This window comes from Paramisgurnus dabryanus, chromosome 4 (genome assembly GCF_030506205.2).
Source record: "Paramisgurnus dabryanus chromosome 4, PD_genome_1.1, whole genome shotgun sequence".
Classification (NCBI taxonomy): domain Eukaryota; kingdom Metazoa; phylum Chordata; class Actinopteri; order Cypriniformes; family Cobitidae; genus Paramisgurnus; species Paramisgurnus dabryanus.
In genome coordinates, this window is record NC_133340.1 from 3,906,454 (window position 1) to 3,934,200 (window position 27,747).

A 27,747-nucleotide genomic window follows, 5' to 3' on the forward strand; every position below is an offset into this window, starting at 1 on the left:
TGTTCCTTCAAACCATCTTTATTTTTCATGATTGAAACATTAAAATACACGTGCCTTCCAAGAAATCTATTACAAAGTTTGGAAAAAACAGCTTGCAGCCCTGGCTCAATATCCACTTCTCTCTATAAAACAGTAAAGAAACGACATAATCCTTCATTACAAAATAATAAATTACAAAAATTTACACAAAAGCAGAAATATACAACACAAAAACAGGTAATTTTCTATGCGTCTTTGGACGTTTGAAGCAACACATAACAAAAACAAATTTGCAAAAGAGAGGGCAGAACATTATGAATCAGGATGTTGTATTTCTTAAATCCCCTTAAAATATTTTTGTGCCTCCTAGTAAATTTTCAGTGCATTTTACTGCTGGTTTGTGTTGATACAGTAGCTTTCCCTGTGCATTATTATATGTAAAAGTTACATAGTAGTAGTCAGTAGTTACAGTAGCTCTGTCAAAATAGTCAGAATCCACCTCGAATTCCTGATAAAAATGGAAGTGGTTTCTTTTATGTACCTAAATGTAAAGATTAAAAGCAGTTAAAAATCAATTGAAGTACTAAATGTTATCTATTAAACTACTTAACTGTACTAGAAAAATCGGCAGTACAATTACAATAATCTCCCATTGTAATACAGCAAATAGAGTTTTACTTTAAAACATCTTCCCTTTAAAATAATGTACATCGTACCTTCAAATATGATAAAACAGTTCATGACTTTTGAAGCTAATATTGAGTTGAGTCAAGCTCGGATGAAAGAAACGAAGTGAGGTTTTCAAAAGAAAATGACAAATAATACAGGATACGTTCCAAATAAAACTCATCAACCCGACACAAAACTTTAAACACAGAAAACTGACACTGAGATTCCTGCAGAATATTAATCTAGTCCAACTGTAATTTATGTCTATAATTTGAATTCAATTTGTAGCCATGTGTTCCTTAAACCCCTCTTATTTACATCGGAGAACAACGCTAGACACAGATCAGTAGCACAGAAACAAATACACTAAGAGACAAATTTTCATACATACCAGATGAGACAAACCCATCACCTAAAGCAGTGTAAAAGTCACAGTGTATGAGAATATGTCACTCATTTTGCACTCCAGCACTCTGAAAACCAAAGTCTCAAGCACAGCAAATCTGAAGACATGAATTAAAATTGCATAACGCCCCATTCAGACAGCCAACGACCAGCAGTAGGAGAGCGACGCAGTCTCATCCATTTTAATGGAAACCGGGCGACTTCCGTTGGCGACCGTATGGGCGTCTCCAGCGACGCGAGAAAGTTAAGAAAAGTTTAACTTTATGCGAACCTCGAGCGAATTTCAGGAGCGACTACCAATGAGAACGAAGCAGTGGAGTTCACATCATCCTTCTCTCGTCATGTATGGTACTCATTTGTTTATGACAAGCAGATTAAGAAACGCCTCATTGAAAGAGACGGGCGACACACAGCGATAACGTCGCTGGCTGTTTGAATGCGGCTTAACTGTTACATGTAAGATTAGTTTTCTTTCAGTAGCTAGACTTTTACATTAGTAGACTTCACTTTAGAGAACTGCCGAGCTTAGTTTGTCTTAAAATTTAAGCCCATTTTCTTATGCAATGGTTCTCAACTCTTGTCCTATGGATCCACAGCATTCAACATTTTGTATGATACTACCCAGACAGCTGACAACTCTGGGCCGTATCCGCGTCAAATTCAGCAGCTCCAGTGCAGATCTGGCCTGGGGTCGTCTGCTGTCTGGGTATGATTCATATCATCAGCTTAATCATAGCAGAGATCATTGTACAAAACTGATTTTGTCATTTAAGGGAGACATACAAAATGTGCCGATAATGGACCGAAGTTGAGAACCACTGCGGTAATGCATTATGTCCGTTTGAATTACCTACATTGTTTTGGATAAACATAATGCAAATAAAAACAGTCCCTTTTCTACATTCATAGTTCAATTGAGGTACAGTGTTCGTAGGGTTCACAGTAAATTATTTAATATATCTGCAGTTTTACTCGTAATACCTTATAAAATCCCTGTAGCACATTATTCTGGCTGTTTAACTCAGCTATTTTTACAATATTACAGCAGTTTAGAGACTTCAGATAGTTAAAGACCACCACAAAACCAGCTTTATAGCTTCTTCGATATTAGAATTATCTCAATAATGTTCCTCAACCCAAAATCGTTTTTTGAAATTTTAGCAATACTGTTCTGTATACTTTTACAGACTAATAATAATTTAATGCACCAGAACTATACCAGCCATCTTCTGCGAATGTACTTCAAATACCCTCCTCCTTCAATTAGTAGTTTAAACCGTGAAATACCCATTTTATCTTAATTGGAAACCTGTACAATTAAATCTTTTTCACTGTAAGTTGAAGAAATCTGAGAGTCCATTTCACGTCGACCATCTTAGTCTTTATGAAACCCACAATGAAGGCAAGATGCCAACCTAATGACTAAAAGATAAATGTATGGAGTTCAAGCCAAGCCGAGATTCCCATTAAACTTTCAGGAAATGGCTTTTTGGCACAGGGGCAGGTCAGATATGGCCGATCAATTTGGAAGGGAGTCTGTATGAGGGAGGGTATCATATTGTAGTGTTCTGTTGTTTTTGGATGGGTAGGGATGTGAGAATGGAAGCTCTTACTGCACTTGAATAACTGCCAGGATGAGGATAAACGAGTTCACATCCCTCACAATTTCTTTCTGGAAAAGGCTGTTTTCTTTAACGTAACAGCATGCATCTCTCTCCTGTTGCACACGTTAATATTTGGCCTGTTCATTCAGTATTCATACAACTTCCTACACGTTCTCAGTGATGTGTCTCCAGCTCTACAACGGTCCACTCACCCTGAGCAGAACTGCCTGGAGTTTCAGGTGAGAAGCTGCTTACAGAAGTCACGGTGGCTGAAGGGGGTGTAAACGGAGGTAATAGATTAGGCCACAGACTGCTTTCAAGGGGACTAAGTGTTCCACCTTTCCCACCGGGTAGTAGAAGTGGTGAGCAACCATCACCTGCAAACAGTAATGTCTGATTAATCAGATGCTGGACAATATCCACCTTCTTGCCCCAGTCAAACTCTAGAGGTGCGTGACGCTTAGGAGATTCAGAGGGAGACTGGGGAGGACTATTATGGTCATTCTGTAAATCCTGATGAGAAGCAGCATCTAGTGAAGGTGTTGTGCAATTCGAATGACGATCAACTTCATCTTTTTCTTCAGAACGTTGATGCTTCTCTTCATCAGGACATGCATTAAGGGTCCTTTTGTCCTCGGTTTTCTCAGTTTCTTCAACCGCTCCTTGTTCCTCCTCTTCGGAATCACTTGCTTCAAGAGTTTCATAGATGGTACACAGGCCTGACGAAGGAGACAGGAGAACCGGTGTATGTGCCTTTTGTTTCTGCTGCTGTTGCTGCTGCTGTTCAAGTTCTTCTTGCCACTGCATGATTTGCTGTCGCTGTTTCAGTTCTTCCTCTTGCTGTCTGAGTTCCAACTCAAGCAAATTCCTCCTCTGCTTCTCCAACTCCTCTTCCTCCTCTCTCTCTTTCGTAACTTGTTTCTTTCTAGCTTCTTCTTGTCTCTCTTGTTCATGATACTGCTTCTCCTGCCATTGCTTAATCTCTTGTAGCTGCTGTTGGTGTTTCTCTAGACATCGGAGCTGTGTGTTTGAACCGCCACTTGGTATTCTGGGAGGAAGGTCTGTGGGAAGCCGTGGTGGCTGGGTCCCGTGGACAGAACGGGGGCGGAGGCGAAGTTTGGATGACATTGTCATTTGGATATGGAGCAAGTCGGGCATGTGTGGTGGAAAGTGGGAGTTCCTTCCTGTAAATGAGGCAAATGGTCCAAAGCAAGTGTTAAAAAAAAGAGCAGTTAAATAGAAAAGAGAATTAAAGAAAGCAGATTTGGATGGCACAGAAAAGCATTGTGGGAAAAACACACCAACATTGTAAGATTGTGGTATATGCTGAAACCATTACAGTGGAGAAGAAATGAGAAACCAGTCAAGCATTAAAACTAATTTCACACCATGGTGATAATTATTTTTTTAAAATACATTTAGTGAGGAAATTTGTGCAATAAAAGCGGCCACACCCTGTATATGCAGTAACTACTAACTATAGTGAAGAGCAAACAAAAAGCTGATGAGGTAAACAGTGTCCCTGATAATAAGCTGAACATGCATGCAGAAGTTAGCGCTCACCATGCATATAATGCAGCAGAAAGCAAACAGGTGTTTCTTTTTAACATTGACAAAGTATAACCCATGCATATATAAAACAAACATGCTTTACACACAATAAGCCACCCCAGTGTATTTCTTTGGTGAGGTGAGCATGCAACTGAAGCACAAGTGTTACTAAGAAGTGCATTGTGCAAAGCTTGTCCAGTTTTGGGGATGCAGAACAATTCAGCGTGTGAATTTAACAAAGTCCAATTAGTCCAGGTGAATGTGTCAAGCCGGGTCCTTTCAATTAGCTTCAGCCCAAAGTTTGTACATAATCAGAGTGATTAAAGCAGGTGCACCCAGTTAGTCCCCAAGTGGAAGGCGTACAAAGTCTGCTCCAGAAGCAGCAGTGTCAAAATATAAAGATGAAGAATTAAAAATGAAGGTGGGCGAACTAAAGCACCTTGATTGATGGTGACGTCCAGTAGGTTGATAAGGTCAGATCTTGTTGATCCTCATCTTGATGTTGGGAAGTTGAAAGGGTAGGTGAGGTCAAACAAGAAAAGGGAGGAGGGGTACAAGCTGAAGGAACATAATGGCATAGAAGAAACCTGTTCCCCTCCTTCTGCTGGAAACATCCTAGTTTCTTTACATAATTCACTTTATTTTGCGTATTTAAGTATGAGTGTGAATGTACAAGTTTACAAATTGTTAATTACTGTTAGTAATTATAGCATCAAAGTACTAGTTATTTTAAGAGATTAATCAAACATTCCACCATGACCTTAAAAGCCCAAACATTTTACTTAGAATAAGTGTTTTAGCCCTATGTAAAATATTTAGTACTATTTGTTAGAATATATGATCTATAAACATTATTAATTACATTATTATTAATATTATGTAAAACAGATGCTACTTCAGAGTACTTAAAATGTGACTGTCAGCTGATACTGGTTTAGAACAGTGCAAAATACCTTGAAATTCAAACATAAAAAACAGAGATAAAGTGAAATCATGTTAAATATCTAACCTTTATTTAACACCAAGACATTAAGTACTCCAGATAAACAAGACATAAAAAGTAAGGGGTTGGCAAACCCTAAAGTGCAGAATAGAGAAACGTGTAAAGACAGATGAAGACGATGATAGAAAAAAAGGGACAACAGATTGGTACTTTGAGTTAATGTTAGAATACAAAAAGCAATGAACATGTAATTCTCATCTTTAATTCAGTAAAAAAGAATTGGATAAATACACACAAAATATGTTGAAAGTCCAATACATTATTACAAGATTTATTTTAAAGTTTTGATAAGGTATATAAACATTTCACTTCATGCCAGTTCAAACCAACACCCATTGTTAATAAAACAAAAAAAGTAACCTTATATGTTTATTGTAGTAGCTATTGCACATACAGGAGTTTTAAGCCATATACTCATAAATGTAACTGCATTAATTGTATAATAAGTGGCACCGCTGTTCTGAACGACAAGTGTTTCCTAAATTTTTCCTCATTCACTTAATTTAATAAAAGACATCATTAACAACAAAGCAACCCCAAGCTAGACAAAACCTCTATATAGAGATTACATCAACAAGGGATATCAGAATGAGATTGAAGTGCACTCTATACATTACCTGCCAAGGGACTATCAGAATTTCCGCATATAGTGGAGTAATAAGGGTGCTGAGTGTCAGGATCTTGCGGTTCTTCTGGGTGCTGTGGGACCCTGTAGGATGAAGGATCAATCAAAGTTGATTCTACAGGTGCAGTTGCCAGTAGTGAACTTGGCTCTGGCAACTCAGTGGACTCCCCACAAAGCATATATTGGTGCTCGGAGTGTGACTGTTGCTCTGGGTGGGACTGGAACTCCCCATGTTGGCATTTTAGTGCTTCAATTTTTTCCGTATCTGCAGGAGTAGGCATCAGGGTGAGCTCTTTGAGCAGAGATGGATCTTTGGCCTCATCTGGGAGCTGCTCTTCGTTTTCAAGGGAAAAGATGCCAGGGCTCTTGCTGCAACTTTCAGCAGATGACTGGGCATTGGAATTAGAGGTCATGTAGTCAAAGCCATAGGAAGCAGCAGATGTGGCAGATTGAGGGGTTTCACTACCACCACCACCTTCCGGTTCTCCACCGATTTCTTCATGCTCCTCTAAAGTGGACAAATTGTGGGAAACAAGTGCCATTTCACCGGTAGGTTCAATTACAGGAAGCTCAGCTTGAGGGTCACTGATTTGCATTTCACCTTCTGTATCACTAACTTCATCCTCAGTAGCTGATGAAGGAGAGGATGGTGCGGATGCTGGAGCAGTTGCTGGACCACCCAGTACATCATCAGCTGGTAAAGTCTCTGGTTCTTCTTCCTCATCAGCTTGTTCAAGGTGAATCCCTAGATCTTGCATGATGTCAGGCAAGACAGGGTTTAGTGATTCTGACTTCTCTTCTTTGGAATGAATCTCAGTACCTAAACAGCCATCGAAATCTTTCAGCTCCTCTGGTTTGCCTGGGTCTCTGTTACTGTCAGATGCTAGCTCCGGGACACTGAGGGTACCAAACTGGGATTCGGCGCCTTGAGGGGGTGTCAGACCTAGTTTGGGGCAGGCATCCTCCTCTGCAGTTGTTGGTGGGGACCGAGTCAAAAAAGGTGGTGGTTCAAAAAGGTTTGAGGGGTAAGGAGATGTAGGGCCTCTTTCAGAGTTGCTAACATCTATTGTTGCCTGAGCAGGTACCTGGGTTGGTGTTTCAGGGTTTGCATCCCAGTGTTCAGAGGAAGGACTAGAGAGAAGAGTAGAGGCCGGTTGTGGTAGCTGGGCCCAAGGATCAGCAAAGCTACACTGAGCTGCTGGAGGGACAGACATATCCATGCCAGGAGGCTGAATACGATTCAGGTTGTCCAACCGGTAGTCTTCTGTTAAGTCATCCTCATCTGCATTTCCATAACTTTCAAGCCCACTCTCAGTAATGCCCTCACTTGCCATTTCTACATCTTCATCTTCATCAATATCATTGTCATGATGCTGCATGTGTGAGTCATCTGCTCTTTCCGACCCTACCTCCATATCACATACTCGATCATCATCGTCCTCCTCCTCATCATCTTCATTAGTAAGAATATCAGGAACCTTCTCAAAGTCAGGAGACCCAACGGATGCACCTTCAGCTCCTTTTAGGCTAGCATCACCCAGATCATCCATGCTTTCAGTGCCCTCCAGGACACCTGGAGCACTAAGCTCAGATGCCCCTTGCTGGCTGCAGCTTACATCTTCAGAGTCAAGCTCTGAGAGCAAGGCCCCTGCTCGCCAAATAGAACCAGGAAGCCCTGCTGACCCAGGTTGAGACTCTTCGGTAGGCTGGGTGCCACTCATTTCTGACAAAGACACTTGTTGGCTGCCCTCCCTTTCTTCTTCCACATCTTCATAACACTCACTGTTAATTAGCTCAGCTTTTTCAGCCACTTCCAAGCCAACAGAGGGCACTATTGCAGCAGCAAGGTTATCAAACGGTGAAGCTGTCCAACTTTCTTGCTTAACTGCTTCATGTGCAACTGGTTCAGCAGCAGTAGCAACCTCTTCATTAACTTTTTCTGAACCCTGTTCTTCAAAATTCTGAATATCTCCAGCAGCAGCAGCAACCTCTTCGTTAACTTTTTCTGAACCCTGTTCTTCAAAATTCAGAATATCTTCAGCAGCAGCAGCAACCTCTTCGTTAACTTTTTCTGAACCCTGTTCTTCAAAATTCAGAATATCTTCAGCAGCAGCAGCCTCTTCATTAACTTTTTCTGAACCCTGTTCTTCAAAATTCTGAATATCTCCAGACACTTCAACAGGACCAGACACTTCAACAGGACCAGCTTCTTGAGCCAGCAGCTCTGTGTTGTTGTCACTGACCGTAAAGACCGGGACATCTTTAATTTCCTGAGCATTTAAGGAAGAGGAGGGTGGCACATCTAGAGGGCTCTCTGAAGCTGCTGTAGCATCAGGCTCCAAACCAGATTCTTCTGTAGCTATAGCTGCAGCTGTTGCAACAGCAGCTACTGCAGCTTCTGAAAGTTGCGCAGACTCTTCAGCAGGTTCTTTACTAGCAGGCTTATCTTTGACAACAATGGGTAAAACAGACTGTGTTGGTTTGTTTGGTTGAAGCTTCCCAGTAACTGTCGTACTGCTACCTGTTGGTTTGTGACTAGAAGAGGCGGCAGCTGTCTTGCCTGACGCTGCCCGTGAAGGAATGTTTCGTGGACTAGGTGGCACCTTACGTGTTGGTACACTTTTTTTGTCATCCGGTTTCGGTTGTGGTGCTTTGACGCTAGGTAAGGGTCGTTTTGTAACTGCTGCTTGTTTTGGAGCATCTGAGTTTGAAGGCTTGCTGGCAGCAGGACGGGATGTTACTGCTGCAACTGGTTTCTTTGCTGGGGCAGTAGTGCCTGTTTTGCCAGGATCTAGAAATGAAAAATCATCATAATGATCATATAAAAAATTATAAGCACTGTTTATTCATGAACAATTTATTCATTAATTAATTTAAATGTTTTGCCTAAAATGGTACCCCACCTTTGCGGGTGAGTGATGTTGTAACCAAAGGTTTAACAGGCTGTTGAGAAGCAGGGCGGCTTGTTCTACTTGCTGCAGTAGTTGTGCTACTGGTGGTGGTGGTTGTAGTTGTAGTTGTTCTGCCTGTAGCTGAAGTAGTAGCTGGCCGTGATGCAGTATTTCCAATTGTCCTAAAACAAAAAGGCATGAGCAGTTCTTAAAACGAATAATGCCTGTTCCCATAAAAACATGTACCATATACCATAAAAACAAATAAATCAGTACTGGAAAACCAATCCACCAGGGCCATACATCAACTAATCCATCAACCTCCCATTTTTTTCTAACCTTTGGGAAAATGACTGGTAAATGGGGAGAAGGTTAGCAAATAGAAATGGTCCAAAAGGAGGTGACAGAAGTGGGGAATGGGTAAAGCATTTTGCTAGCAAACAAAGGTAATTTCCATTTGTTTAGCCCAACCCAGTCCTACGTGGCACCCCTCCCAGGATGTTTCCCTACACACACACACACACACACACACACACACACACACACACACACACACACGATTTAACTCATCCTTATATAAACTGTGATATAGCCAACAGTCCTCTAAAGTAGTTGACACCGTTGACTTAAAAAAAAGACTGAATGAACAGAGGATGAAAAAAATCAACCAGATTGAAAACTTAGGCATCAAAAGAGAAGCATATTCACACCAAAGGCCAAGTGGGAACCAGCATATTTAATGACAAGTGCTGTGGAATTTCACAAAAAAAACCTTTATTTCTTGTCTAGTCTCATGACCTAGTCTAGATAAAAATACAAAAATGCTAATAACGACAGCAAAACTTTAAAAAGGCAAGAACTGCATAAAGTTGGAATGCTTAATATCCTGCCAATAACCATGGCAAAATACAAACTCAAGCTCTCATGCGGACAATACAGTCTCAGCACAATGAAGAACATGGTTAACTGGCCTTGCCCTACATGCCTAGACTATAACATCTCCCCCACAAATTATTCAGAAACAACAGCCAATTGTTAAAGAACGAGAACAAAAGAACTGGAATCTCCCATTAGAAGTCTATGACCTACCTAAAGTTTCAACTGTTTTTAGTTAAAGGAATAAAAGAGGCCACAACTGAGGAGGAAATAAAGGCTGCAACCACATCACAACAGGACAGCATTGGGCATAGGGTTAAAAAAACAGAACAGCAACTAGAGTAACAATTTGGCATGCATATCTTCTTTGTTTCTTCATTATATTTATCAGAAACAGCACAATTAAAGTGATGTAGAGGCAAAGGACTAAGCAGCTTCAATGTCCATGTCAAGCCTTATCTTGCCTGTTTTTGGCTCAATTGTTGGCCAATCTAAATAAATTGCTATGGCTGTAATTTTGATCAAGACAAAAAGTCAAACAATAACAAAGCAACCTATTTTTTCCAACACAATCTTTTATCTAACACACAAAAAAAAATTAAATTCAAGTAACGGCAATGTGGATGAAGATATTGTTCAGAATTAAATGACTATCATTCAGCAAAGCCTTAGGCAGTGGATTCAATTTACCCCCAGTTACTCATTACTTTAAAACATCACTCAAACTCTTAATTACTTCGTTCACTGTGGTGCTTTAAGGGTGTGGGGTACTTTTATTTTAAACCTAATTTGCTTCATTACGGTGTTTCAAAATTTATTAGCTCATTCATTTTTAATTATTTGTCTTGTGGCACAATGTGAAGGAAGCCATCTGGTTTACCAGTAAATCTGCAGCCAGGAAATAAAAAGGAAAACAAATGCAGAAAGATCAACCAGCAGCATGGTTCACGGGACATTAAAAGTGGTCGATGAAATCAATTTAGGCTGATGCTAAAATTCAATTTCAAAAAGACATTTCCTGTTCTGCAGAACTCAACCCCATCTGCCTGAGCTATTACAGCATTTACCCAACAACAGGCACATTTGAACTCTGCTTGCTTGCTTTAGGTGTGTCAGTAAAAATAAAGATAAATAAAGAATATATACAGCCAAAAAGTATATAGAATTAGTGGGATGGTTCATCTTGCGAGTTTGTAAACAAACAAAAAAATGCAATAAAGACACTTGAGATGCTGCGGTTGAATTATTTAAAAGGCTTTTATAGAGCTACTTTACATTTCCCACAGTAGGAGTGTGATTGTGCTTTTGCAGTGTAAACATGTCATATGATGCTTCAGTAAAGATATACATTACGTGATACACATCAAAGGAAAACAAACAGAAAGATCAATCACAGCTCAGACACACACAGTTCCGAACCAATCTCTCCTTTGAATTCATTTTGGAATAAAAATGCCAGAATGACTGAAACATAGTCAATACAGAAGCACACACAGTGTGTACACAAACCTCACCCTACACCTCTGTATACCCAAGGTGCTTGATCGCATACAGACACACATTTGAGTGGGACCCCTGTAAGCTGACCACCACGGCCATGAATTAAATTCGGGAGATGAGACTGATACACTTAAAGGGATAGTTCACCAAAAATGAAAATTCTGTCATCATCAAGATGTTAAAATTCTATATAAATATATTTGTTCTGCCGAACACAAATTAAGATATTTCAAAAAATGTTTAGAACCTTAAAGATTTGAAGCACCATTAACTTCCAATTATTATTATTTTTTCCCTATGAAAGAAAATGGTGCCCCAGATCCATTTTTCTAAATGTATTTTGTTGTTTAGCTCTGAAAAGAAAATGTATAAAAGTTTGGGTAAATATAAATATAAATTTTTTGGTGAACTATCTCTTAAACTAACAGGTATTTGTAACAGGTAAACTATGCACAGTTTAAGAGGTTGCATAGTATTTGGTTAAATCTGAATTTTTCAGACGCCATAATAGCATTACTCTATACTCAAAGATTTCTGTGTTAATATGGGTGATTTCATAGTGATACAGGCATTTTATATAAAACAGTTTGTGAAATTTTTTTTAACTATTAATTAATTTTTATTATGATCCTTATGAAGGGCAGCTTAAAGGAACACGCCCACATTTTGGGAATTTAGCTTATTCACCATATCCCTCAGAGTTAGATAAGTCCATACATACCTCTCATCTGTGTGCGTGCTGTAACTCTGTCTGATGCAGCCCCTGCTAGCTTAGCTTAGCACAAAGACTGGAAGTGTATGCCTCCAGCTAGCATACTGCTCCCAATAAGTGACAAAATAATGCGAACATTTTCCTTTTTATGTGCTGTGATTTGTATAGTCACACCGTGTACAAATAACAAGGCCATCTTTTAACAGTATACATACTGAGAACTTTATTCTTAGAAGGCAAAGCACTGCTACATGGGCGGAGTGATTTGCTCGCAGCACCCGAGAAGCCCCCTGGTGAGGAGCAAAGAGTTCGGTCAGAGTTGTGCAAATCACTCCGCCCAAGTAGCAGTAGCAGAATATAGTTCCCAGTATGTATACTATTTAAAAGAAGGCTGTGTCTCATATGACCTTGTTATTTGTACACGGTGTGAGACTAGAAATCACAACATACAAATAGGAAAATGTTTGCGTTATTTTGTTACTTATTGGGAGCAGAATGCTAGCTGGAGCCATTCACTTCCAGTCTTTGTGCTAAGCTAAGCTAGCGGGGGCTGCGTCAGAGAGTTACAGCACGCACCGAGATGAGAAGGGTATGTATGGACTTATTTAACTCTGAGGGATACGGTGAATAAGCTAAATTCCCAAAATGTGGGCGTGTTCCTTTAAGGGAAACCAATTTAATTTTATTCCTTTATAATGCAGTAAGATCTTGTGCGGGTCAAACAACCTACAGATCCGGTAACTAGATGTTTTTGGAGCTAGATTACACACAACCCATGTTGAAAATGCTTTCAATGCAGCACTTCTGTGAGTTCAAGTGGCTTCAAAAACTACATTTTCATATATCAGCATAAATGAAAATGGACACGAGAGACTCGTGGACAGAATCAATTGCAACAAAAAGCATTACAGTCTCCTTAAAGATTTTTATGGTGTTTATGAGTGTTTTCATTATACAAAAAAAAAAAAAAAAGTGCGCATAGTGAAAAGGAAATTTCAAGTAAAACATTATTGATGACATGGGGAGAATGATAAAACACATTAATCTTAATTATTACCAGAATCATATTACCACAATTCAAATTATAAAATTATTCAAGAAAACTAAAAAATTAAGGTTGTAAGCTTTGGTCACGAAAGACCAAATTTAACTTGGGAAGATACCAATTATCATTCCCAGAAAGGACTGACAACAAAAAGAGCACTGTTGAGCCTATACTCTGGTTTATCAAAGCCTGATCTGAGCTGTCTTTCAGCGAGTCTGACTCATAGAGGAAAAGAAATACGAGCCAATAGCCGCTACGCACAAACAATAGACACCATTCCGCTGCAAAACATGCAGTCAAAGCTATGTGTGTGACTTATAGAGGCCAAAATACAAGGCTGTTCTAAATCTGACTCTTTTCAAGTCTAATTTTAGTGAATTCTTGCCATATTGAACCAATGAGAGTGATGTTATTAATGACTATATAATATTAGAGTCCCAATGTAACCTACAAGCTACTACAGAAATACAATACATTTGTTTAAATTCGACCATGCATGCTACCTGCAAGAAATGCAACTATATATGAAAGTTAATGTTAACTAAATCTAGTTGAATGTAGAGCTCAAACAACAAACAAACAAACAAACAAACAAACAAACAAACAAACTAAACCTCAACTAACTAAGAGTTTTACCTGTTCGTTTTTGGAGCTGAAGAGGTTTTGGCCGTGGCTGAAGTGCTGGGTTTGGCAGTGGTGGGTTTTGGAGCTGGAGCTGAGAAAAAATTAAAATTAAATTAGGTTCTTTTAGAGAAAATTTACTGGATTTAATAATGAAAACAGATTTTAAATGAATACTAAAGTTTGTTGACTGAAGTCCAGACCAATGTCCAAAAATCCAGTCAAAAACAACTCAAATACACATCAAGCTAGGGCTGGGACGATTCATCGCCATTGATACCAATAATACCTGTCTGATATTGATTCTAAATCGCAAAGGCGATGTTATGCACAGCTCTTTCAAAAAGCAACACTCGTCAAACAAAACAAAGTGTTAATGGTACTTCTTCTGCAGGGCATATTGAATTTCTGCACGAGAGTGCCCTCTGCCATTGGAGTAGCGGCGTTTCACCGTAATTCATTAAAAAGCATAGGAAGCATAGTCACACGATTAATCACCCCAGCCCTACATCAGGCATGTGCTTTATTCAGAAATTAATTATGAAACATCTAAACTTAATGAGTACCAGCTCCTAAACATAAACATAGTCCTCTTACCTGTGGTTTTGGGCTTGGTTGCTGCACTGGCAGGAGCAGTGGCAGGTCTCCTACTCACGCCGGTGGCTGTGCTGACAGTTGTTCCTGTCTTCGTAACTTTGGTGGTAGTTGTTGTTCTGCCAGTCCCAACAGCCGTCACCCCAGGTTGGGCCCTTGAGGTTGCTGTGGAAGAGCCGGCAGGTTTCTTACTTGGAGCTGGACCTCCGGCAGCAGTGCTGGGTTTCTTCTCTGCTGTCGAAGTGGTAGCTGGTTTCTTGGCTGCCGTACTTGCTGCAGTTTTTGTGACGCCATTAGCCACACGGCTTTGGATTGTTTTGGGTCTCGTGCCTGGGCCCGTGGTAGCTTGACCGCTTGCTGTAGTTTTTCCTTTGATGGGGGCTTTGGATTTACCTTTAGGATCCTCCGCCTTTCCAGGGGCCTCCTTAACAGTTGAAGGAGCATCTTGCTTATTTAGGGCTTCATCGGGATGTGGAGGTGTTGGGGCAGTGCCATTTTGGGACGCCCCCTCATTGTCATCTGGCCCTGCTATTGGTCCCAATCCCTCTGCTTCCACTGGTTCAGATGGTTCTGTGGCCACCCCATCGGGTTTCATCGCCAATACTAGACGTTGACTACTTTGCTGCTGGATGCACTTGCTGGATTCAGTGATGCTCACACACTGAACCCAGGGTAATGGATGTGGTCGCCAACTTAATCACTGCCCTAAATGGGAAAGACACATAAATTCCATTAAGTGCCAGAGTTTTTCAAGCAGCATTACAACTAGACTGCAGTATAGACACTATTCTGTGATAAATCTCTTTTATATTTCAAGTCCTATCAACCAGCTGAACCAATCAACTAGAACAGAACTGTAAATGTCAAACACTCCACAGAGAATAGACGGGGAAATAGCGTTCTTGTCCGTGAACCTGTATGAAGGTCGAAAAACAGGAAACTGTTCTAATTTGATTGTTTCATAATGCACCAAGATCTAGTGCGGGTCAAACATCCTACATAACAAGTCACTGTGATTTTCAGATGTTATTGGAGCTAGATTACACCCCTTTGAAAATGCATTCAAAGCAGCATTTTGATTTTCATAAATCAGCATAAATGGAAATGGACACAAGACACTCAAACCATGATTGGCTACTTGCTAGTCATGTGCATGTGGTATGAGGAGGTGGGACGTAGTGTCCATAGTGAGATAATCCAACCTCAGCCTGCGAGATCGCCAACAGATGATAGTACGGGGGGGACGTGGCAGAATTTCCTTATTTATTTGATTTTTTTCTCATTAATCTGTGACAAGCAACTGGATTGGTGGACAAAAACAGAAGCTCCTTTACTGTAATAGCAGCTGGCAACACGGTCACAACCACAACATTCATAAACATGATGGCATTATTCCAAATGAGGTCATTGATGCCCTGGCATGTTGAAAAGTACATGCCAGGAAACAGTAACAACTCCCTCACTGGTTTTAAAACCCCTGGGCGCATAAATTCAGGTTTGAGGAAATGGCCAAAAGCACAGCACATTACATAAACTCTCTCATGCAAGGAAAAGCATGCAAATGCATGTTGATGTCGCAAGTTCAGATTATGCAGGAATGTTAATGTGAAATAGTATCATCTATCGGCACAACCCTAGTGAGACACTTATTTTAAACTTACCAATTGGTGAAACACCTACGAAGAAACATCAACAACTCCAACAAGAGTATAAATCCTGCATATACAAACACTCAAAATGTACATTTACACTGTCATGTAGATGCTACTGGATAAAAAGGTCTCCAAGAAAGTGAATGTAAAAGAGTCATTGGAGCATTGCATTGCACAAGCCTTCAATTTTTTTGAAGGACTTACGTGAAAGCTTATCAGCAAAATGACTGTGGTATGAGATACTAAGAAAGAAAGATAAAAACCTCAAGAAAGAGTCAATGTGGGAAGGAGGGGTCTATGAACCCATTCACCCTATTCCTTTCGCTAAACTCACTTATTCATAGAGCCCACAGTCTTTCTTTTCCCTTAAACAGCCCTCCCTAACATCACCCTCCCCTTCTTCTGCCCTCCATCCCCTCCTCCCCATCAGATCTTTTCCCTCTCTGCAGCCACACAGATGGTCATAGCAGCTGAGCTATTGTTTGGCCTCTCCACCAGGCCGAAACCATTGAACAGGAGGGCAAAAAAGAAGACAATAAGAAGAGAAGAAAAAACATGAAGTAACAATGACAAAGCAAGCCGAGAAATCAAATTTTAACTTGACATGAAGGAAATGAGGGGCTGAAGTATGTGGATCACAATGTAGAAGAGGAAAACAAACATTAAAGTAAATAAAATTGCTAAAAACAAAGTTGGATCGAGGCAGAAAACACAAAAGACTTCATTTCAGAAGAGGACAACAAAGAGGATGAATGAGAAACCCACACATCACCCGACAGGCCAAGATGATGAATTGTGATGTCATCGTTCTACTTAGCTCAGGACAAAAATTACCCATCAGCCCTACTGTAGCATCTCCATGGTGATGTGAAGATCAACAATGGAATGTTCCAAAAAAAGACATCCAATTTAAGTAAAGGCACTAACTTTTGGGTGAAGAACGTTTCTTCATGATACAAAAGCCTCTGCAAATTCAAAAGTATATTGAACGTACAAAGAACACAGATCTGCTACATTCACAGTTTGTCCTCGGTTTCCCACAAATATCACTCAATTTCTTTTTTCCAGCGAGTACAGAATGCGGTTGGCAATAATTGGATGGAAAGAAAGAATGAGGAGAGAGAGTAACAAAATGGACTGTATGCAGTAGATTTTTTTTAGCTTACACAGTGGTATGACTTTAAATTGTAAACAGCACCGTGACATAACAAATATAAATTTTTTTAACTAATACTAATTAGTCATAAATTCTTACCTTTGGTAACCAGTCAATATCAACATCTCTAGTTCCAACATTCAACTTTAAAGGGACACTTCACCTTTTTTGAAAGTAGGCTCATTTTTCAGCTTCCCTAGAGTTAAACATTTGATTCTTACCGTTTTGGAATCCATTCAGCTGATCTCCGGGTCTGGCATTACCATTTTTAGCATAGCTTAGCACAATCCATTGAATCTGATTAGACCATTAGCATCACGGTCAAAAATAACCAAAGAGTTTGGATATTTTTCCTATTTAAAACTTGACTCTTCTGTAGTTACATTGTGTACTAAGACAGACGGAAAATCTAAAGTTGTGATTTTCTAGGCAGATATGGCCAGCACTATACTCTCATTCTAGCGTAATAATCAAAGACTTTTCTGCCGTAACGTGGCTGCAGGAGGCGGAATGATATTACGCAGTGCCCAAAAACAGTCCCCTGCTATTGAAAGTAACCAAGGGGATTGTTTATTTTTATTTTCGGGTGTGTGTAATATAAATGCGCCTGGTACAGCCATTTTAAATAAGTTTTAAATAGGAAAAATATCAAAACTCTTTTAGCAGGGATGCTAATGGTCTAATCAGATTTAATGGATTGTGCTAAACTATTCTAAAAGTGGCACCACCAGACCCAGAGATCGGCTGAATGGATTCCAAAACTGTAAAAATTAAAATGAGCTGAAAAATGAGCCTATTTTCAAAAAAGTGGAGTGTCCCTTTAATGTCTATGATGGACCCAGAGAAAGCAATATATGTTAGTACTTCCATCCAATCAATGGCAGTTGCTTGGCTAGCGCAGTACATTTGAGATGACTTTCCTAATTCCCAATATAGTGGTGAGATTTTTAGATTCTGGTATCGAAACACTTAAAGGGATAGTTTGGCCAAAAATGATATTAAACGCATGATTTACTCACCCCCAAGCTGTCCGAGTTGCATATGTCCATCGTTTTTCAGACAGACACATTTTCGGATATTTTAGAAAACGTTTTAGATCTTTCAATTGATTAAATGTAATGTTACGGGGTCCACCCATAGTCCGCGACCTTCAAGTCCAAAAAAAGTGCGTCCATCCTTCAGAAATTAAATCCAAACGGCTCCAGGATGATAAACAAAGGTCTTCTGAGGGTAATCCGTGCGGTGTTGTTGTAGAAATATCCATATTTAAAACTTTATTAACGTAAATAACTACCTTCCGGTAGCGCCGCCATCTTAGACTCCTCTGTATTCAGGAGAGAGTATTAGCGTAGTGTACGCACTTTTCTTAGTGACGTATGACAAATTCGGAGGGCGGGGGCACAGAGCAGCAGCAGAGTAGCCTCTGTAGGCTGCGTAAGCTCTCATCCTGAATGCGGACACGACTAAGATGGCGGCGCTACCGGAAGGTATTTATTTACGTTAATAAAGTTTTAAATATTTCTACAACAACACCGCGCAGATTACCCTCAGAAGACCTTTGTTTATCCTCCTGGAGCCGTTTGGATTTATTTTGTGAAGTATGGACGCACTTTTTTTTGACTTGAAGGTCGTGGACCCCGTAAGATTACATTTAATCAACTGAAAGATCTAAAACATTTTCTAAAATATCCGAAAATGTGTTTGTCTGAAAAACGATGGACATATGCAACTCGGACAGCTTGGGGGTAAGTAAATCATGGGTTTAATATCATTTTTGGCCGAACCATCCCTTTAAAACTACTGTTTAGATTAAAGTACTTGAATGCAGATTTACAAGTAATCAAAACAGGAGAATGTGCGTCAGAAAACTATTTGATATACAACTGGCAGGACCAGATAAAGAGTACTTGCAAACACAGATTCCTGCACTGGGCCTCCAGTTTCTCAGGACCGAGCCATAACCAACTGCCATTGAGAGACATGCAACTATTTGCATGCAGCTGCAGCTGACCACATCCTGCATTCTTGTAACAGGAGAAAGAAGCAGGACCTTCACTTAACAAATATCTGTGCACTCCGCTCTAATTGTTGGCTGGTTTTAACTGTAATTTTACATTCAACTCATAATATGTTACCTTGACCTAGAAATGGCAACTATTGCAAAGACTAGCTAAGAAAAACATCAAATGGCACTCCAACAGAGAAGTGAGAAAGACAGAAAGAGAGAGCGAGAGAGGACACATACCACTCAATGTGTCCATACAAGGCATTGATTTTACAACAGCCCTTGGCACGCACACTCCAAGTAGAAAACTAACCCATACAAACATTACTGCTGTCTATCGACATACTCCTCTTATTTTACTGCCTCCACATTACATTCGACTACTTCATTCCCATGTATAAGACCGATCTTATAGTAAAAGTTGTCATGACAATGTCTGCAGACGAGTCATTTATTAAAGGTGATATAGAATGATTGAACGGAATATTTATCCTTGTTCTGTGATGTGACATGTAGACAAACATTTTTTTGTTTCGGTCTGTAATGCCTTAGAAGCTTCCTAAAAACCTCTCTCAGATACCTCTATTAGGGTGGGGGATTTTAAACAAGTGGTTTTGCACCTATTTGGCTCCCCCTACTGGCTTAACTTGCGATCTCATTACTGATTGGCTGACTTTGCTGCCACTCAAAAAATGTAGCCAATTATTTTAAAGTGGAGGAGCAGTTAGATGCCTGTGATGTCATAAGCATCAGTTTTTCAGATTGGGCCGTTTTCTGGCTGACATTTCTAAAAGAGGAATTTCTATGATACTGAGATGTTTACAAGTTTAGCACTTTTTGTATGTTAGTGAATGCGGGTAGACTACCATTATTCAACAAAGACAAGGTAAAAATAATTTTTCATTCTCTGTCCCCTTTAAGCTATGTATATTGAAGGCATGAACTTTCAGAACTCCACCCGACCAAATATAATAGATATAACAAGATTGTCCCTCTATAGCAGTGCTCAATGCAACGCTCAATATGGCCACACTGGTGAAGGAAGTCCCGCCTTCCAAATAACTAATTATAAGGATTGTTCGACTTCATGCAGCGCCGCAAGAACCGACAGCCAGATGACGTCAAAGTTCACCGAGAGCGATTTAAAAGCAAAGTCCTCTGTATGATTTCGCGAATCGCTCTCGCAGTACTTTGACGTCATTCGGTTGTCGATTCTTGCGGCGCTGCATGAAGTCGAACAAGTCTAGTGATTAAAGACTGATGATCTCTGGGGGAGGGACTCTATATGAAGTCACGTGAGGTGCTTGCCAATTTGCGCACATGCACAGTAGCTGATATGACCACGAAAAAGTTTTGTTTAGCACAATTTAAGTTTAAGAAACAAGATTTGATGCAGTTTATGTCAGGTTTAATTGTTGGTCAGAGATGTGTTGTCTAATGGGGATTTTAGCACGTGATTTAAGAGATATCTGAGCGAATCTCAATTCCCATATTTTTTAAGGAAATTTGCAACGTGTTTACGAGCATACTACACTCCTTAAAATGGATATATGACAGGAAATCACAACACCCACAACTGTGTGAGTGAAAGCAACTTGTGTGAAATATGCTGCTCACAGGAAGCGGAAAATTCTTGAATGCACTCGCTGGAACTTCACAGTAATAAAAACTGTTTCCAGAGAATGTGTTTTGCTTTTCTCCAACTCTGTGAAACTTTGCTACACTATATGACTTCCATATAGTGACTTACAATGCATTTCATCTAATTGGTGTGTTCTGTGGGATTGAACCGATGACTTTGCTAACACAACGTTCTACGAATTGTACTACAGGAACAATGTGCACCATATGATTTAGGCCTAATGTTAGTAATACTGCCAATTTGTACCTAAGATTTCACAATAACAACTCAAAACACTGTGTCGTAGCTATGGGTTTCGCTGGGGACTTTACGATACCGGTGCCAAATTGATACTTTAAAAAAATTTGTACTGGTACAAAAACTGATACTTAACCGAAAAGAAGAGTCACAAGATGGTGGTGGATGAAAGACGTTTTTATATGAAGTTTATTTAACAAAGTTCGGGAGGAGCATGGTCATGTGATCCAACCAATCAGTGCAAAGAGGTGCCTATAAATAGCAGTCCCTCACCTTTGTCCCGTGACAGATTTTTTGCAGCATCCCGTTCCGTTTATGCTTTCTCGTTCCCTATCGATTACATGTTAATGCGAAAAAAAGTATTTACTATGGAAGCGGTTTGTCCAGTCTAGGCAGTGCTGGTGTCATGGTGGTGGCGAAGGTCACATTTGTATGAAACGAAAACTACATAAAACCCAAAGATAGCTCGGTGTCGCTTTGTCCTAATTTGTTTAATGATTTGCCTGAAGTGCCATAACCTTTCAAAAGGTTATCTCATCACAAAATTACAATTTTATCATAATCACTTACTCCATGTCGTTCTAAACCGCCAAATCATTTGATTGTCTTCAGAACACATCTTTAGATATTTTTGATAAAAGAAGAACAATGTCACACACCTGTTAGTACCGGATAGGTGCATAAGATAGAGAGACAATGAAGTCCAACCATATATAAAAACAAAGGGTATCCGGCACACTATTAACTTTTAAAAGATAAAAATATTTATTGTGTGGTTTCGATCACTAGATCTTCCTCAGACAAAAAAAAAATAATACAAAAGATTTTATTTAACAATTTGTTCTCCTCCATGGACACTCAGTGCACATTCACGAGCTGACTACGGCCGGCGCATGCTGCTGACATGACCTCCTGACGTAGTTGGCAATGTTTTTCCATTTTATTTTAGCAATTATGCAAACAATACATAAACAGCTGGTATAAATGAAAAAAAAAAAATGTGTTCTGAAGACAATCACAGGACTTGGTGGTTTAGAACACGGGGGATAAGTGATTAATGATTAAGGGTTTGTTCACCCCAAAAGTACAATTTTACGCATTGTAATACCAGGTGTAAAAGTTGAGATATATTTGCCTCCTAAAGCAGGTTTCAGTTTTTATCTTAAGCTAGTCTTCAGTCACTATTAACAATGTGGTGTGTATTGCTTAATGGTTACTGGACAGGTGTAGGGGAGGGTAGTGGGTCAGTATTGTGTGTGTGTGTGGGGCAGAGATAACGTGTGAAACAGCACTGGGAGTGTGAAATGGTAGTAACGATGCAGATAATCAGGAAGAAACCTGACAGCCCTGCTGGAGCAAACGACCCTTGGCACTCTCATCCAACAGGATTAGCTTCAGACAAGCAAATGTATGCGCTGTGTAAATATAGGGTGTGAATGGGGCTTAATGACCCAGCGGGGTTTAATTTTGGCATGGGTAGTGTAAGGATTTAGAGAGGGGATTTCCCATTGTGTTTCATGCACCATGCTAACGGTGGCTGGGCAGAGCCAGAAAATAGCTACCAAAACATCATCAGACACATTAGGCACCATTTACACCTGGTATTAAGATGCATGTCAGGATAAGCGAATGACAAGTAATCTGGTGAGACAAACCAGTGACAAAAACATTCCTGATGGTGTTCAGTCAACTGATGACAAATCACAATGCATTAGCATTGACGCTATGCTACACTACTGCTTGTGAGTGAACTAATCACCTTGATTTAGGGGATGTTTACACTTGGTATTAAGATGTGTTTTCATTGATCGGATCACAAGTGGACGAGAGAGACACATTACGTTTACACCTGGTATTAAAATCCGTCTCTTTTGTCCACTTTCGACCGCTTCTGTCTGGAATACTGTTAGGGGACGGTCCGTGAGACGGTGGGTGAGTCTCTCTGCTGTCATTCAAACGTGAGCGGGAGTATCTATAAGTTTATATGGACGCAAACTAATATTATGTCGGAGTCCGCTGCTTGTTTAGCAAGTATACATGCTGCACAGTGTTTTGTACGTTTATATGTTGGAGCTTTCAATGAATTTTCAGCGCAATTGATGAAATAGAATCGCGCAACTTTTACACTTTCAAAACGAAACTACGAAGAACACCCGCAGTAGTTTTATCAATGAAAGGCTAAAAATAGCACTGTTCACCGTATGTTCACGCCAGAAGTCAAAAAAAGACGTAAAACTTGTGTTTAGTACCTCAGATTAGATAAATGGGCGGAGAGAAGGCGGTCGCGTGTGGCTGTTCGAACACATTCAACCACATTTGCGTTCCGCAACTCCAAAGCGATCTGATCGAAAGTGGTTTCGACTACCTCTGGATGTGGTTGAAAGTGGTCGAGAGTGGACGCGTTCAAAACGTTTTGAACACCGTTTACACCTGGCATTAACGTCGTCCACTTGTGATCCGATCGACGAAAACGCATGTTAATATCAAGTGTAAACAGCCTCTTATATGCATGTGGCAGATGCTTTTGTCCAAAGGGGAGCTTTTCATTTCAGCCAAATTTTTTTATTTTGGGTATGCGTGTTCAATGGGCATTGAACCCATGACATTTGCGCAATGCTCTACCCAATAAGGAACTCTGTGCTACAAAAATTCACTTCAATCTCAATCAGATTTCCTGAAACATATCTTATTAGCAGGTGTAAACAAGGCTGAAAAGACAGAAGACAAAAGAAACTGTGAGGTGCCTGAAATTAACTGTTGAAGAATTGCTTAAAAATTCACAGGACTAAAAGGAGAAGAAAAGAACAAAGAAGTGATGGCTGCACCCATGGCTTCCATGATCAAGACAGAAAATAACAGATTAATGTCACAAAAGATATTACAGAGAGGGAGATTGGAAAGGAAAGGAAAATTAGTGGGAGAACAGATGGCGAGTGAGGGCGTGCTAGTTTGGGTATAGTTTGCATACTGGAAACAGCAGGATGCCGTGATGGATAGGGACAGTGCCCAAGAGGATTAAAACAGTAGTTGTCTGCTTCGCTTAAACACACAGATCTTACAAGGTATCCACTGCTAGTTTGCTGACAGTTGAAATCTTATGTCAGTGCTAATGTTGTTACTCAGAATTTTACATTACTGTAACTGGAATCAATCTGGATACATGAAAGCCTGTGCATGGGAATGGACTGGTGGACAAGCTAACTAATTTGATGATAAACATGGTTTATTTTATTAATCCACTGCAAAGAATCATGTCTGACTCCATGCTAGGCGTCAACATGTCCATCCCAACCAGCCCAGTATGAGGTCATGTCTTCAGCTGGAACCCTGGGACACCCTGCTGTTTAAATGGTACAATATGCAACAGCGTAAATGGCCAGAAAATCAGCGGTATAAATCTTTAATATTCAAATACAAACAGTTTTCCTCTAGTTTCTACATTCACAGACTGCAGGATGTCCGTATATGGATGACATAAAACCCGAGAGAAAATTGCTGTGTGCAAATATGACAAGAGAGAATGTAATGTCCTCTGTCAAATTTATAGACCACAGTGGGACAAAACACAATCACTGACAAAAACCGGTAATGGCTTCCAGAACAGACAGCCTCAGCAAATGATGAAATCATTAGATCACAGGATGCAACAGAAAGTATCCGCAAAATTATATTAACTACAATTGAGTCTGACCATCAATCTGTCGATCGTGACAAAGCCGGTTTGAAACCGCATGATAACATAAGATTTTCCGTGTGTATGGTATAGTCTACCCAGACAAGACAGCTTTTATAATAATAATTTAATTGGATTGCCGGAAGGTAGACCACTACACGAAATCCAATTAAAAATGCACTGTAAACAGCTGCTGTACTCAACTCTCACTGACCGAAGGACAGTCACACTTGAAAGAGAAAGACAACAGTATTAGTAAGTCATTCGACAATAAAAAGCCTAAATAAAAACATCTGTATTAACATTCAAGAATCAACCGGTTTTTGTTCGTTACTTTAGGTTAATCAGTATTTCGGAGTCGGACATCAGACCAACATCTGGCAATTCAAAATTAAAGACAAACAACTACAAAGTACTATAAGGCCCTGTTTACACCTGGTATTAAGATGCATTTTAGTCGAACGGATCACAAGTGGAAAAAAATTTCGATTGATAAGGACTTCCTAAGGATCAAAAAGCCAGTACACGAAAGAGCTGTGCGTAGTATCGCCTTTGCGATTTAAAATTCAATATGGGCAAGGGTGTATCACAGTATATTATTGCACCCCTGTTACATTTACAAAATGATGTCCAGCATGTTTACCAACAAGATAAGCAGCGGACTAGGGCTGAACGATACATCGAATTTTCATCGTCATCGCGATATGAACTCACGCAATGAACACATCGCAAAAGACAGCCTTGACGCGTTGAATGAAGGGAAAACGGTAAGTATGTGCGCTCTGGAAGCGCCGCGGTCGCGATTCGCATGCGGTGCAACGCGCTCGTTTTTTCCAGGCTGTTCAAAAACATTTAACTTTTCAGAATGACACAAGCACAGCGTGCAGGTCATGTGACAATAACCTAGGTGTCTAGCGTTTTCCACGCGTTTTTAGGCGCGACATGTGAATGGCCCCTACAACATGAAAACGGCACCAGTTGAAACGAACAAAAATTCTGTCATGTGATAAGATCAACATCACTCATTGAAGGTGGTCTCTGTCCGCTTGTTTGGTCCGCACCAGAGTTCGATTGCTGCATTCTCACCTGCCCAAACGAACCGCACCAATTGAGCAATCGAACTCTGGTACGATTTAACCGGACTAAACAAGGCAGGTGTGAAAACACCCTAAGACACAATGGGCTTAATGTCATTCACATAAAGCATTACGTGGTCCGGGCAAGGGGGTTTCAGATTACTGTGGAAAGAATATGATCTCTTCTAAATTATTAAACCAACCATAAATTAGACAAATGCAAGCAACTGTACTTATTTGTGACATTTAGGTTTATCCACAAAAAGGCTGGGGCACGCAGAAGGACTTTCAAGGGGCCCTTCAGATGACCTAAAATTACTTAAAATAAAACTAAATAATCATTAATAAGCCAAAACATCTAAAAATAAAGATAGTGTCTCGTTATTTTCATAACAATCATCTCTCTCTAGTTATCCAAAGTGCTCTATATGGAATAGTAAATCCAAAGCTTGTATGCTCAAAAATAATAATTAAGCCTATTGTAGGTTAGCATTATTTCAACTTAAGGATGTGCTTCTAGCCAAAAATTAAGGTCACGGGGGCTCGGATGACAAATCAGTTTGGTAACCCCCAACCCCAGTGCAAGAGTTCCCCAAAGAGGCACAAATATCCGGGCCATTGGCACTAAAAGCACAGGGCGGTAATGAACTTCCCGCGTCAGGCACGTGTGTGCGTCACCTACAAGCACTGTAAACAGAGGCAGGGTGTGATGTAGAAACGCTGTTATCTGCAGACCTACGGGCGCTATAAGGACGGGCTGATAACGTGACTTTAACGCGATGGAAACGATAATTTCAAGTCAAAACAAGGCAGTGGTTGTAAAACATGTCAAGACGACACGCAAGGTTCGAGAAGCACCACATGCATCCCACATCCATATATCAGGAATCCACTTAAACTACAAGTAAAGAAAGGCGATGCGTCAGAATAAGCAACTATTTGCATCAGCTGGATGAATGTTTGTTTTGTGCAGCGATGTTTTTAAACGCCCGACGTGTTTTTCTTAACAAAACCAAGATTTGAATTCCTCAACATTTGTGCATTATTTTAAGCCTCAAATCACTGAATTCAGCTTAGTTTATAAGATAAAAGCATGCAGCATTCGTTGCAAGGTAATGCATGAAATCGGAATAATCGTGTTTACAGTTTGGATTATTAGGATTTAGCCATCGCATCAACGAGGAACATTGTTTTAAGACGCAAACACCCGATTACTTGAGTGTTAAGATTTAACTGAACCCACCACATGCGCATTTTTTCCCCCTAAATATTGTTTATAACGCTTTTAAGCTCAATGACTTATATTAGCTTTAAAACGAGAGCAGGCCGCCGTTCATTTGATTTCATGCCATGTTGAAGACAAATCGATGCATCCATTTAAAACGCCGCCCAGCCCAAACATGCGAGAGCTGAACGAAGCCATCATGAATTTACTATACAATAAAAAAAATAAACCATGTTTTTAAATCAATGTTGGTCTCAAAGAAAGTGTCAAATAGTAACAAAAGGCTAAACTGATATTTTGCGTCAGGCAAACACGTTGAAATGCAGAGTAAACGCGCTTCATTCTTAACACAAAACGCTCAAATTAAATTGTTAGTCGTTTACCTTTAGATAAAAACTGCACTGAATCTCTGCTCCGATGTTACAATCCGTCCTGACAGGAAAAGCGGACCGTCCACGATTCCACACCGGCTGCAAGGTGACGCGAGAGACGTGGGATTCCTTTAACAAGCAGCTTTCCCTGTGGTTTATCCAATGGGATAGGCAGGTAGCCGCCTAAATTCAACAAATCCCCTGTCTCTGCCGTCACCGCTCAGAGGTGCTCACAACAATCTGAAGGAAGTTGAACTGAATCCTAACGCTGAACCGAAAAAAGGATCAAGCTACCAAAGAGCCCATCAGACTCCCGGTTTTCGTCCAATGAGGTCAACGGCCGAAATTCACTTCAAAGGGCGATGATGTCACTAAACTAACCATCGCCCCGCCCATCTGCTGTGCATCCAACAAGCTGTATCATTCATTATAATCATGAAGAGGAGATTAGGTATGAAATATCTGCATGTTTGGGAGCTATAGGTGTAAAAAAAAATGATAGTAAAAATACGACGTATAAAGTAGCCTATTTAAATAGTTAAAAACGGGGGTTCCCAAACTTTTCATTTTGCGACCCACTCAAATAGGCAATCTATTACACCAACATATTTTTAAAAAGAATTATAAGGAAACAC

The 27,747-nt window shown here is 40.1% G+C and overlaps 1 protein-coding gene across 3 annotated transcripts; it reads right to left on the reverse strand.

Annotated features, from left to right (window-relative positions):
* Nucleotides 1-51: 51 nt before the first annotated feature.
* On the reverse strand, nucleotides 52-27,456 carry LOC135746833 (uncharacterized). 3 transcript variants are annotated; one of them, XM_065265551.2, is made up of 7 exons: nucleotides 27,125-27,456; nucleotides 14,079-14,780; nucleotides 13,497-13,575; nucleotides 8,740-8,909; nucleotides 5,829-8,627; nucleotides 2,870-3,841; nucleotides 91-122 (listed from the first exon to the last, which is right to left on the reverse strand). In XM_065265551.2, exons 2-7 carry the CDS (start codon nucleotides 14,668-14,670, stop codon nucleotides 106-108), a joined length of 4,629 nt encoding a protein of 1,542 aa, XP_065121623.1. In that variant the 5' UTR covers nucleotides 14,671-14,780; nucleotides 27,125-27,456; the 3' UTR covers nucleotides 91-105. The 3 variants fall into 3 exon arrangements, with proteins under 3 accessions (XP_065121624.1, XP_065121623.1, XP_065121622.1); XM_065265552.2 differs by lacking the exon at nucleotides 2,870-3,841 and having other exon boundaries at nucleotides 52-122; XM_065265550.1 differs by lacking the exon at nucleotides 91-122 and having other exon boundaries at nucleotides 130-3,841.
* Nucleotides 27,457-27,747: the final 291 nt, after the last annotated feature.